The 12,110-nt window shown below is 46.8% G+C and overlaps 1 protein-coding gene across 2 annotated transcripts in view; it reads right to left on the reverse strand.

Annotated features, from left to right (window-relative positions):
* Positions 1-6,646: 6,646 nt before the first annotated feature.
* Positions 6,647-12,110, reverse strand: part of ENOX2 (ecto-NOX disulfide-thiol exchanger 2) — a 56,917-nt gene continuing 51,453 nt past the window's right edge. Inside the window, exons 14-15 of one of the 2 annotated variants that reach the window (XM_068956603.1) lie at positions 11,561-11,646; positions 6,647-8,009 (exon numbers count right to left, since the gene is read on the reverse strand). In XM_068956603.1, the coding sequence (XP_068812704.1) occupies positions 7,878-8,009; positions 11,561-11,646 (218 nt within the window). In that variant the 3' untranslated portion in view covers positions 6,647-7,877. The remainder of the gene's footprint in view (positions 8,010-11,560; positions 11,647-12,110) is intronic. The other variant, XM_068956604.1, reaches the window with a different exon arrangement.

Below are 12,110 nucleotides of genomic sequence, written 5' to 3' on the forward strand. Positions count from 1 at the left end.
CACCATCAAGACCTCTGCTGTCCCTCTATAGCTGGAGGAATGCCAGATGGGACCTGAATAGGATGTCAGGATGTCCCAACAGACTCAGCATCTGCTCACTGGAAGCCCTCCTGTCCCCAGCAGGATTGCTAGAGCCACCTTCCAAGTTAGCAATTCAAGCTACATGAAGCTCAGATGTGCTCATGGGTCCATCTCGCTGATGAATGCAAGATGACTTCTTCTAGCTTCTATTCTCCAAGGTATTGCAATCCCTTATTATATTCCACCAGCCTTCAAATGCCCTGGCCCCATATCTCTGGGGAATATCTGGGCTATTCTGAGGCTCCCTTTTAATATGATGCCTCCTGTCCACATTGGACCCGGCTCTGCCATCGTCTGCTGCCCAAGGGGGCTCAGTGTCTCATGATCCAGCAAGCAGGGCACCAGTTGCCACTGGCTGACTTTCTGCCTTCCCTACAATCACTGCTGCGGTTGCAGTTTGACAGGTCACAGCTTGAGCTTCCTCCAAAGTGTGCAGTCATTGCACGAGAACTTCCTTTGCATGCTGCCACTCCTTCATGTTTGTTCAGGCTTCTGAGTTCCTGGTTCCTCTGGGAATTGCCCGGTTGCCCATCTTTGCCACTAGATACCAGAAAATACTGTTGCAAAACACAAAAGCCTCCAAGCACAGGATGTGAATCTGTGAAGCACAGCACATTGCAGCATGGAAACAGCCACATCACCCCTACACCGTAGGGTGCAGGGACCTCCAGGTTGTCTTGGTCTCCCTGCTGACATACACCAGCTTTTTTTTTTTTTTGATAAAGCATCAACACTGTCCCACACGGGCAAATGCTGAACGCATTTTAAGGCTGCCACACACGTAGCTAATAGCAAACTACTCAGCTGCATCATGCACAGGCCATGAGCCCAGGCAGGCCCCCACAACCAAAGGGCTGGCTCATTCTGCAGTGCCAAGAGCTCTGCCACACCAGCAATAACGAGGGTGATGGCAGGCATGTAGTGACCCACAATAACCCTGATGCAACAAGGTGAGCCTCCTGTATGTAATTAGTGTCTGGCCTTTGAAAGGGAGCAGGCAAAAAGCACCAGAACCATTCCTAAACCAGGGAATTCAAGACTGTGATCCAGCAAGGAGAAAAAGCAATGAGATAAAAGCACCCGCCTTATTTTTGTGCCTCTCTACCAGTTCTGCCCCCACTGCAAACAGACCAACACAGCCAATTGCCATTCCTGGGTTTTCTTCTTTCGTCCTTCTTGGAAAAAACTCCACTTACAAAACACAGACAGAACCCATACACACCTCTCTTGGCTTCCCTTAAACACATAACATTGATTTTCTCAACATCCACCCAGAATACTGCCATAATTAGCAATCTCCATTGGCTTTGAAGAAGAGGGAAGGAGGTCACAGACCTCGAATACGGTTTAATACAGACTGTTTAATAAAACACCACAAGCGACCAGCATATATGGAGTGTTTCGTAACTGTTTGCCCTGACTCGCTAGCTGGCCAGTAATATTTGGGAACATTACTGGAATGTGCTTACTTAAAGATTTCTTGCATAAATGTCATCCTTTTTCTACACAAGGCAGAGGCACTGAGCATGGTTCACAGGCTGCTCTCTGCTCCCTACACTCTTCTTTCTTTCATCCCTATACCACCTCCAGGTAGCCGGTCATTGCGTCACCAGTATAAAGACAGCCCTTGCACAGCTCCCTATAGCGGCACCTAAAGAAATGATGTCATTTTGCAATTGCAAAAATCCACCCTTTAACCACATCTCAACTGCCACATGCAGCTCCAGACCTCACTTTAAAGTTACGTCCTAGAACCAGAAGAAGTTCAGAGAAGGGCAAAGAGGGAATCAAGGCTCTGAGATGGCTCCTGCCTGTGCAACAGCTGATATATGGTCTGCAGAACAGCTCTGGACATGCTCAGCCCTCTGGGATGCATTGGGTCCCTCTGCAGGTGGGAACACGCATTTTGGGAAACCTCAGGGAAAGGTTTTGAAGCCCAGCTCCCATGGGCATCAGAAAATGCTGGGCAATGCTGGCATAGCAGTCATCTCTCAGCTGGAAACAGGTCTGGTTCAGGACTCCCTTCAAGCATAGGAGGGTTCAAAGCTGCTTCTTCCAAATAATAGGGATTTTTAAGATTCCTGCCCATGAAGGTATGGTGCACTCTAGGCTGCCCAGATTCGAACTTGCTGGTGGAGGTGTCATACTTTGTAGCAAAACCCCCAGCTAAGAGGGTTCCCCAAAAATAAATTATATATAGCTCTAGTCACAATCCTAAATTAAAGGTAACAGGAAATAATTAAACATCCTCCTCTCATGGAAAGAATTAAGGACTTTAAATGTGAGATTGCAGAAAGCAGTAAGCTGCCTAAACCATTGCCACAGGAGAAACAAGTTTGCACTTGTTGATAGCTGAGGTGTCAAGTGCTTAAATACATGGAAGGGTCTGCACAACCATGAACAGCAACCAGGATTACACAAATCCCAAAAGTTCTTTCCTGCAAATCATCGAGGAAAGAGCTACGCACCTTCCCTCTGGCTCAAATCCTCCTTTCCAACCACTAAGATCTGAGAAGCCCAGAGATTTTGCTCTCCCCAATACTTACGCCATTGCTGCACCAGCATGGATTTCTCTAGGGCTCCTCATTTTTGTGGCAGGAGTGGCTGTAGAGTACTTATACAGTTAGGCTAACTTATTTTCCTGCTCCAAGTGGATTTGTACTTGCTCAAATTATTCCTTCCTAAGCCTGACTTCTGTCATATCTTTTCTCCAGATCGCACTTTTTACTTTGCCCTTAGTATGCACATCTGCCCTGAATGCATGTCTTTGTTTCACAGTCTTTACTTTTAGTTTTTAAATCCTTCTATAGCTTTCATCAGTTTAATCACTGACAGCCTGGTTGCGTTTTGGTATAGGTGAAACTATGTCCTGCTCAGCCATTCTCTATCTAGCTTCATGTCAGCTAGGAGTTAACCCTAAATCTCTCTTCTCCTGTATTAGAAGTAGTTTTTGTTCTGCTTCCCAGCAGCTGCAGTTGCCTCCTGGCCCGAAACAAGCTAGATTTTTTGAGGATTCTGCCTCAGGTGCCTTGCACAGATGGACTCAAACCCCAACACCTCTACAAGTCAATACGTGCAGTTTTCCAGAGTGGGTAACCTTGCATCTACTTGCACAGATGGACTGAAACCCCAAGACCTCTACAAGTCAATACGTGCAGTTCTCCAGAGTGGGTAACCTTGCATCTAAAACTGCCCTGGGCCACAGGACTGGAAGGTGACAAACACGACTGATCTTTTCAAGAAGCAGCAGGCTAGGACGCACAGAAGTCTGACAGGAAGTCTGACATCTAGACATGCCATGGAGTAGAGACTGAGAAGCAGATGTCTGCCACAAGGACAGTGAAGCTCCAGGTTCTCAGAGAATCACAGAATCACAGAATCACAGAATCGTATAGGTTGGAAGGGACCTCTGGAGATCATCTAGTCCAACCTCCCTGCTCAAGCAGGGACCTCTAGAGCATATTGCCCAGGATCGCGTCCAGGCGGGTTTTGAATATCTCCAGCGAAGGAGACTCCACTACCTCTCTGGGCAACCTGTGCCAATGCTCTGTCACCCTCACAGTCAAGAAGTTTTTTCTCAGGTTCAGGTGGAACTTCCTGTGGTTCAGTTTCTGCCTGTTGCCTCTTGTCCTGTTGCTGGGCACCACAGACAAGAGGCTGGCCTCATCCTCTTGACACTCCCCCTTCAGATACTTAGACACGTTGATGAGATCGCCTCTCAATCTTCTCTTCTCCAGGCTGAACAGGCCCAGCTCTTGCAGTCTTTCTTCCTAGGAGAGGTGCTCCAGCCCTCTAATCACCTTGGTAGCCCTCCGCTGGACTCTCTCCAGGAGTGCCATGTCTCTCTTGTAGTGGGGAGCCCAGAACTGGACACAGTCCTCCAGGGGAGGCCTCCCCAGGACTGAGGAGAGGGGCAGGATCACCTCCCTCCACCTGCTGGCAACACTCTGCCTCATGCACCCCAGCATACCATGGGCCTTCTTGGCCACAAGGGCACACTGCTGGCTCATGGTTAACTTGTTGTCCACCAGCACTCCCAGGTCCTTCTCGGCAGAGCTACTTTCCAGCAGGTCAACCCCCAGCCTGTCCTGGTGCCTGGGATTATTCCTGCCTAGGTGCAGGACCTTGCACTTGCCTTTGTTGAACTTCAGGAGGTTCCTCTCCGCCCACCTCTCCAGCCTGTCCAGGTGCCTCTGAATGGCAGCACAGTCTTCTGGTGTGGTTAGCCTCTCCCCCCAGTTTAGTCTCATCAGCAAACTTGCTGAGGGTGCACTCTGTCCCTTCCTCCAGGTCATTGATGAATATATTGAACAAGACTGGACCCAGTACCGACACCACTAGCCACAGGCCTCCAACTTGACTCTGCGCCATTCACCACAACCCTCTGAGCTCGGCCATCCAGCCAGTTCTCAAGCCACCTCACTGTCCACTCATCTAGCCCACACTTCCTTAGCTTACCTAGGAGGATGTGATGGGAGACAGTGTCCAAAGCCTTGCTGAAGTCCAGGGAGACAACATCCACTGCTCTGCCCTCATCTACCCAGCCAGTCATTCCGTCATAGAAGGCTATCAGATTGGTCAAGCATGATTTCCCTTTGCTGAATCCATGCTGACTACTCCTGATCACCTTCTTGTCCTCCAGATGCTTAGTGAGGACCTTCAGGAGGAGCTGTTCCATCACCTTTCCAGGGATGGAGGGGCGGCTGACAGGCCTGTAGTTTCCTGGCTCCTCCTTCTGGCCCTTTTGGAAGACTGGCGTGACATTGGCTTTCTTCCAGTCCTCAGGCACCTCTCCTGATCTCCAGGACCTTTCCAAGAAGATGGAGAGTGGCCTAGCGATAACATCCGCCAGCTCCCTCAGCACTCGTGGGTGCATCCCATCAGGGCCCATGGATTTATGGATGTCAAGTTTGGACAAAAGATCTCTAACCCGATCCTCCTCCACCAAGGGAGAATCTTCCTTTCTCCAGACTTCCTCTCTTGTCTCCAAGGTCTGGAATTCCTGAGGACTGGCCTTAGCAGTGAAGACGGAAGCAAAGAAGGCATTCAATAACTCTGCCTTCTCTGTATCCTTTGTCACCAGGGCACCCGCCCCATTCAGCAGCGGGCCCACGTTTTCCCTAGTCTTCCTTTTGCTATTGATGTATTTGAAGAAGGCCTTCGTGTTGTCCTTGACATCCCTTGCCAGATTTCATTCCAACTGGGCCTTGGCCTTCCTTGTCGCATCCCTGCATACTCAGACAACGTCCCTATATTCCTCCCAAGTGGCCTGTCCCCTTTGCCACATTCTGTAGACTTCCTCCTTCTGTTGGAGTTTTGCCAGGAGTTCCTTGCTCATCCATGCAGGTCTCCTGCCCGCTTTGCTGGACTTCTTCCTCAGAGGGATGCACTGATCTTGAGCCTGGAGGAAGCGATGCTTGAATATTAACCAGCTTTCTTGGACCCCTCTTCCTTCTAGGGCCCTACCCCAGGAGATTCCTCCAAGTAGGTCCCTGAAGAGGCCAAAGTTAGCTCTCCTCAAGTCCAGCCTTGCAATCCTACTCATTGCCCTGCTCCCTCCTCGTAGGATCCTCAACTCCACCATCTCATGGTCACTGCAGCCAAGGCTGCCCCCAACCTTCACCTCTCCAACTAGACCTTCTTTGTTCGTTAGTACAAGGTCTAGCATTGCACCTCTCCTCGTTGGCGTCTCCACCACCTGGGTCAAGAAATTATCATCAATGCTCTGCAGGAACCTCCTCGACTGTTTGTGCCTAGCTGTGCTGTCTTCCCAGCAGATGTCAGGGTGGTGGAAGTCTCCCATGAGAACCAGGGCCTGTGATCGTGAGGCTACTTCCAGCTGTCGGTAGAAGGCCTCATCGATGACTTCCTCCTGGTCAGGTGGCCTGTAGTAGACCCCCACAACAGTGTCACCCATGTTACCCTGCCCTTTAATCCTTACCCATAGGCTCTCCACTTGCTCTTCATCCACCCCGAGGCAGAGCTCCACACATTCTAGCTGCTCCCTCACATAAAGAGCAACTCCACCACCTCGCCTTCCTGGCCTGTCTTGCCTAAAAAGCACATAGCCATCCATGACAGCATCCCAGTCATGTGAACTATCCCACCATGTCTCTGTCACTGCAATGAGATCATGGCCCTGCGACCGCACACAGATCTCTAACTCTTCCTGCTTATTCCCCATGCTGCGCGCATTGGTATACAGGCATTTCAGAGAGCCAGTCAAGCACGCAGGCTTCCCAGAAGAGGTGCAAGAGGATCCTCCATAGCCATGTCCCATGCTGTCTCCCCTGGTTGTATGCACCCGCTGGAGGCATCCTCACTTGAGCGGTGTTTTACTGACTCCCCTGCCACTATACCACTCCCCTTCCCCCATCTTGCCTAGTTTAAAGCCCTCCGTACCAGGCTGGCCAATCTGTTGGCAAAGACACGCGTGCCCCGCTTGGTAAGGTGGATCCCATCGCTAACTTGGTCTCAAACCCTCCACCTTACCAATAGAGTTACTCCCCTTCCCAACTGCAGGCAACGCAAGTCAGATGATAAAAAGAAAGCAGCAAGGACAAGATTTGAACATAAAAAAAAAAGTTTATTCCTTAAAAATACAATGTTCAGCTGCAGTGACACAAGTATTCACAGAGGATTTCTTTGAAAGAGTTGACAGTTGCTTCCAGTGTAGCAATCCTTCCATGTCAGGCAGACAGGTCTCACACTGAAAGATTCGCTTCACCCGTTCCCACTGCCTGCGATGGAACAACCTGTGCATGGGTTCCTTGCTAGATGCTCCAGGAGACATCCACTCCCAGAGCCCTCTGAAGATAGAGAGGGTTTTTTCTGTTGTGTGGGTGTTTTTGTTTGTTTTTTTAAAGCATTTTAGCCTACATCTTACTGATTTTCTGCACAGCGCTGGAGAGCCTGGAGTTTACTAAGAACATGAGAAACAGCCTTTGGAAGATTCAGGAGGCAAGCGTCAGGAGGCCTCTGACACTTCTAGAAGTCCAGTCTCAAAAGCGAAGTGGGTGGAAAAAATTTGACGGTAAGTCAGAAGGAGAAGCCATCAGCGAAATACAGATCTGAAGGAGGCACTCCACCCCACCTAGATCAGTAGAAAATTAAATACCCTTCCCATGTAAAAAATTATTTACAGACTGATTCTGCAATGCACAGACCCAAAGAGGCACTGCCACGATCACACACTGCTCCTAGTGACACTGCCTTCCTATCAGCTTAACTGTTAAATCACTAGTAGAGAAAATAGTGTGAAAAAGAACTGATTGTTAGGCTCAGAGAGACTCTGAGTCACCTACATCCTCTTTTTCTGTTTAAACAGAGCTCGGTTTTTAATCATATAAACATCTAAAAGAAAAAAGCTATTTTCCCCTTTTGGTGGCTCTAGAAATCAGAAAACATCTCTTTTGTTGTTGCTTCAGAGAACAGTCTATGGCTGTTCTTACTAGTAAAAACAAGGTACAGGATGAGAGATTTCGGCACACAAAACACATACACGTTGGCAAAACATACAGTGAATACGCTATGCTTAAAAATCAGACATGAACTTTGTCCACAAAATATATCAGACAGCACTTGATCGTTAACAAAATAACTGATCAGAGAAGCTATAGGACTTGAAGTTTTTTCCACGTGCTACTCTGGACTTGTGAGTTCACTTACATATTATTCCACCCGAGTCTGTGATGCGTGCAAGGTAATCATCATGATTAGAGGTAAGAGGCATCCTGGGTTTTCTTGGTGCACGTATTCTGCTGTTGTTTTCAGTGTTAAATCAGTCAGGCTGAAGCTCAAGTCATTTTCAATCCATCAAAGCCACAAAACTTCCATCTTTTCTCTAGACTAGCCCCAACCCCACTCAGCTCCTGTTTGAAGGTATGTTGGAGGCGGGTCATGAGAACTTCTACTTCTGTGGTGCAGATCTGTGAAAAAGAAGGGAAAATTTCATGGGAACATTAACAAGTTCTTGGTCACAGAAGCCCTGTAAGGACTGCCTATATTCAAACTCAAACACATTTAATTGCCAAAGTATACGTATGCTTTCCCTAGACATCCATCCAAATACTAACAGTGATAATCTTGGGCGCAGCATGTGCTATGTTGTTGTTATGCTTTGGGGCGAGTTGGCTGCAGAGGCAAACAACACTGGCAATAAGATGAAAAGGAATATCCTAATTTTGAGATGTGAGGTAATGAATGAAAAACTCCCAAGCATTTAAATAGCTGAATAATAGTGAGTACTTTTACCCTTGATTCAACAACAGAGCTCTTAGCTAATAGGGTGTAGAAATCAGGTACATGGAGAATTTTGATTCGCATCCTGAATGGTCAAAAGCACTCTTCTACAATGCAGCTACCATGCCCATAACAGCAAGAGAGTCGCTCAAAGATAAGAGATATCAAATCCGGAGTTTACATGGGTGCAGATAAGTAAAGTAAATACGTAAAGAAGGCTAGAATTGCTAGAGCAGGTTAGACCAAAGGTTTGTCAGGCCCAGAATCTTGTTTCAGATAGAAACCAACAGTAGAGAAAGAATCCTCCCAATTTCTGCTCCTAACCAGACCAGAGCTCTGGTATGGTCCCAGGGATGTCACCTTGCCCTCTTCTGAAGGTGACTCTTGGAAGCTTTCTTGAGTAACCACCTTCTGTAGTAGCTTTTTACACTTTTGTAATGCTTCAAGTGGTAGGAAGTATATCTATTATATGGCTTTCACATACCATTGAATCTTATTTTTGAAAGCACTCTGGCAAAGTCAAGTGTTTCCTCCTCAGCACCATCTCCAACAGGTGCTGAAGCTAGAGTCTCTGTATCATTTCCACTGGGGTTGAAACAGCGTACCTACCTGCTAGCATCTTTACCTCGAACAGAGAGGTGTGCACAGGTGTAGCACAGCAGGTACATAAGCAGCGTCAGAAGTCAAAATCACATTGGCAGGCAGACCTAGAAATTTCACTATTCAAGCACTTACTAGATATAATCAAATTTTTACAAGTAAAAAAACTTCCGAGATGCTGCAAGTTAACAGCTTCAGGACTTAGCAAGACTGCAAAGGCAGTGCAATTCAAGTGCCTGCGACTGTTTTACTACAACAGAAAAATTGAAAACGTGTTTTGTTCACAAGAACTGAAGATTTCCTCTGCTGTGTATTTCAGGCTGCTTTGACGCACGTACAGAGCTATCTCTGCACAATAGCCTCATATACCTGCTGCTCAGGTGAAGCATTAAGACATACTTTTGGGAAAAAATATGGATATTTTTCAAGATTGCAGGGCACTTCATCATTCGTACATGTTCTATTGATCTACCACAGTTACAGTTTCTAGTTTTAGCTCCCTTTACAGTTTGCAGAGTCGTAGCTCTCTACTTGCAGTACTATGATTTTCCAGGTGTTGTGGAGCTAGGTTTGCATCAACTACCTGTCTCAGCAGTGCTTCCTGCTGCTGCTGTTTCATATTTGTCTCTGCCACAGTGGATTCACTTTGACTATTCTGCAGCTTAAAGTCTGATCTCACTGCATGCTCTCTAACGCAAAGCATAACTGGATTTTCAATGAGGTAATCTTGAGTGATTTCTCCTACCATTCTCCCAAACTCATGTTTCACTCTGGCCTTGTTAAAGAAGCAATACTCTTTCCAGAATGTGCTCAAACATGTGCTGAAGATCATCCCCATCAACTTTGCAAAATGGATTTGGGTTTGGCAGACACCTTTGTCATCACTCTGTTTTGTAATCAGGTAGAAAAAACAGTCCAGGTGTTGAGAGAGACAAGAGAAACAGCCCAAACTCAGGTTGGCAATGGGTTTGGTAAGGCAGGACCAGCCAAAGACACCAACCAGAGGGTGGACACTCCAGGAAGTGCATTTCCACACCTGTGTTATCCAGCGGCTGAAAGGCTCACAGTGCTACGCAGAGTTTTTATTGGGATTGTTTCATGACTTCAAACTGCCCTGGATGGAGGATCTTAACTTCTGCGTTGCCTGCTGACCTGCTGGCCTTCTTGGTGAGACTGATGGGCAGGGAACAAGGGAAAGGTATTCTTCTTTCCTGCTTTCTTCACTATTGGTAGCTTCAAGAAACCAAGTTCTGCCCATAAGCAGGGCAGCACGTGCGCGCGCACACACACCCCACTTCCTCCAGCCCAAAGTTCTGCTAGACTTTAAAACCAGTGTTGCCCACTAACATCTACCTCTCACAGTAATAGAACATAAGACAAGAAGGCTAAGATGTAACTTGAAGGTCAAACAGCAGGACCGCCTTTCAAGCAACCACGCACAAAAGACCTCTGCAAGTTAGCAGGTTGATGAGTTTACCAGAGCGTTAGGAACAGTAAGAGATTCATGACATTCCAGAGACGTGAAATAACATGTTTTTCAGAGGTGGTTTGCTGCTGAGCCTAATATAGAGACTTCTGGTAACATGAAGCCCTTTTCTACACTGCAGATACCAACAAGTTGTTAGAAGTCAGATGAAAGATAAGGCAGCATTTCCTTAAGAGTTCCAAAGAAAAACAAACACAGCTGTTTGCCTCTTAGACAAATTCAGAACTAATATGAAAAGAAAATATTACACCCATCTTTAATCTGAAGGGCTGGAGCGAGCCTGGGAAAATACAGGCCAGCAAGCCTCACTTTCCTAGAATGGGAAAAATTAAACAGTAAGCTATAAACAAAGCCAGCTGAAAAAGCTCCAGTCCCAACAGATAATTCCTATAATGGCAAATCTCCTACTCGTGGAGCACTTTAAGGAAGACAATACAAGAAGAGTAGAGTAGAAAAATCAAGATGTAATTTAATTTGCCTTCAAAACCCTTTGCAAGTTCCCTCCCTATCTACTCTCATAAGCAGTTTGAGGCCATCAGTACACAGAAATATTGCTTAAAATGGCAGCTCCTCATTGTACTAAGAAAAATGCATGAGTGCTTTTTGCTATTGCCCTCCTTGACACACATCAAGAGCTCAATCTCTCCACTTGGCCTGCTGTAGAGCCCAGACCTCTGTGGCAGGGATTCCAATTCAACGCTTATGCTTTTGTAGTACAAAGGCCCTTGCACAGCACCCTGCTAAAAACAACTTCATTTACAATAGCAAAACAGAGACAGAAAAGGCTACATGATGAGAAGTGTGAAAAAAAAAAAAAACATGGCACAAAGAGGCAAAGAAACATTATGACTGTTCAGTTTACAGAGAAGATACACAAACAGTGGCACGGTAGATGTTATATAAAATAATTTTAACCTCTTTTGTACAGTTTAAGCTTTGTAAGGACCAAGCCAGAAACTGGGAAGGAAGTTCAACCTCTGTCTTGCCACCTTCCAGTAAATTCTTCCACAGTTAAGACCAGTTCTTTACTATCCAAACTTCCATAAACAGGGAGGCAGTGATCCTCTCTACCCAACCACACAGACCTTAACAGTCAGACTCAAGAGTCCTGCCCAGGTTTGCTCGAGGAGACAGAATTATCAGCGCCCCTACCTTGCTGTCCAGCCGCTGCAGGTAGGAACAGATATACTCTATGCTGGCTCCAAATGGGTGCACATGAAGAAATGTTGAAATTATTCCTGACAAAAGAATACCACAAGCGTCATTCTCATGAGACAAGAGCCAGCTGAGAACACCAGCACTCTGTCACTGCTGGCACAGCACATAGGGTGTTTCACAGGGGGTTTTGGTTTTAAATACAGATAAGTTTGGCCCAAAGGCTGCAAAGGAAACAACAGCTAACCAGTACAGCTGGTTAGCCCTTGAAACAGGCCTCACCACCCTCACTCCTTGGCGAGTGCTGGTAACATGCCCACAGACAAACCATGCTGAGATTCAGCAAGGGGTTACCATCAACATGGGGATACAGAGCTCAAGGAGAAGGAAAGTGTGTGAAGCCCTGGGTTCAGTCTCCACCATCTCCACAGGCTCTTTGCCCTGAAGCTCCTGAAGGCGTGAGGAGAAGGGGGACAGCAGTAGTGGTACATGTGTCCCATTCCAGAAGTGTTGCAGCACTCAGATTACTATTTTATTTATTAAAAAA

Source organism: Struthio camelus, chromosome 11 (genome assembly GCF_040807025.1).
Source record: "Struthio camelus isolate bStrCam1 chromosome 11, bStrCam1.hap1, whole genome shotgun sequence".
In the NCBI taxonomy this organism is placed as follows: domain Eukaryota; kingdom Metazoa; phylum Chordata; class Aves; order Struthioniformes; family Struthionidae; genus Struthio; species Struthio camelus.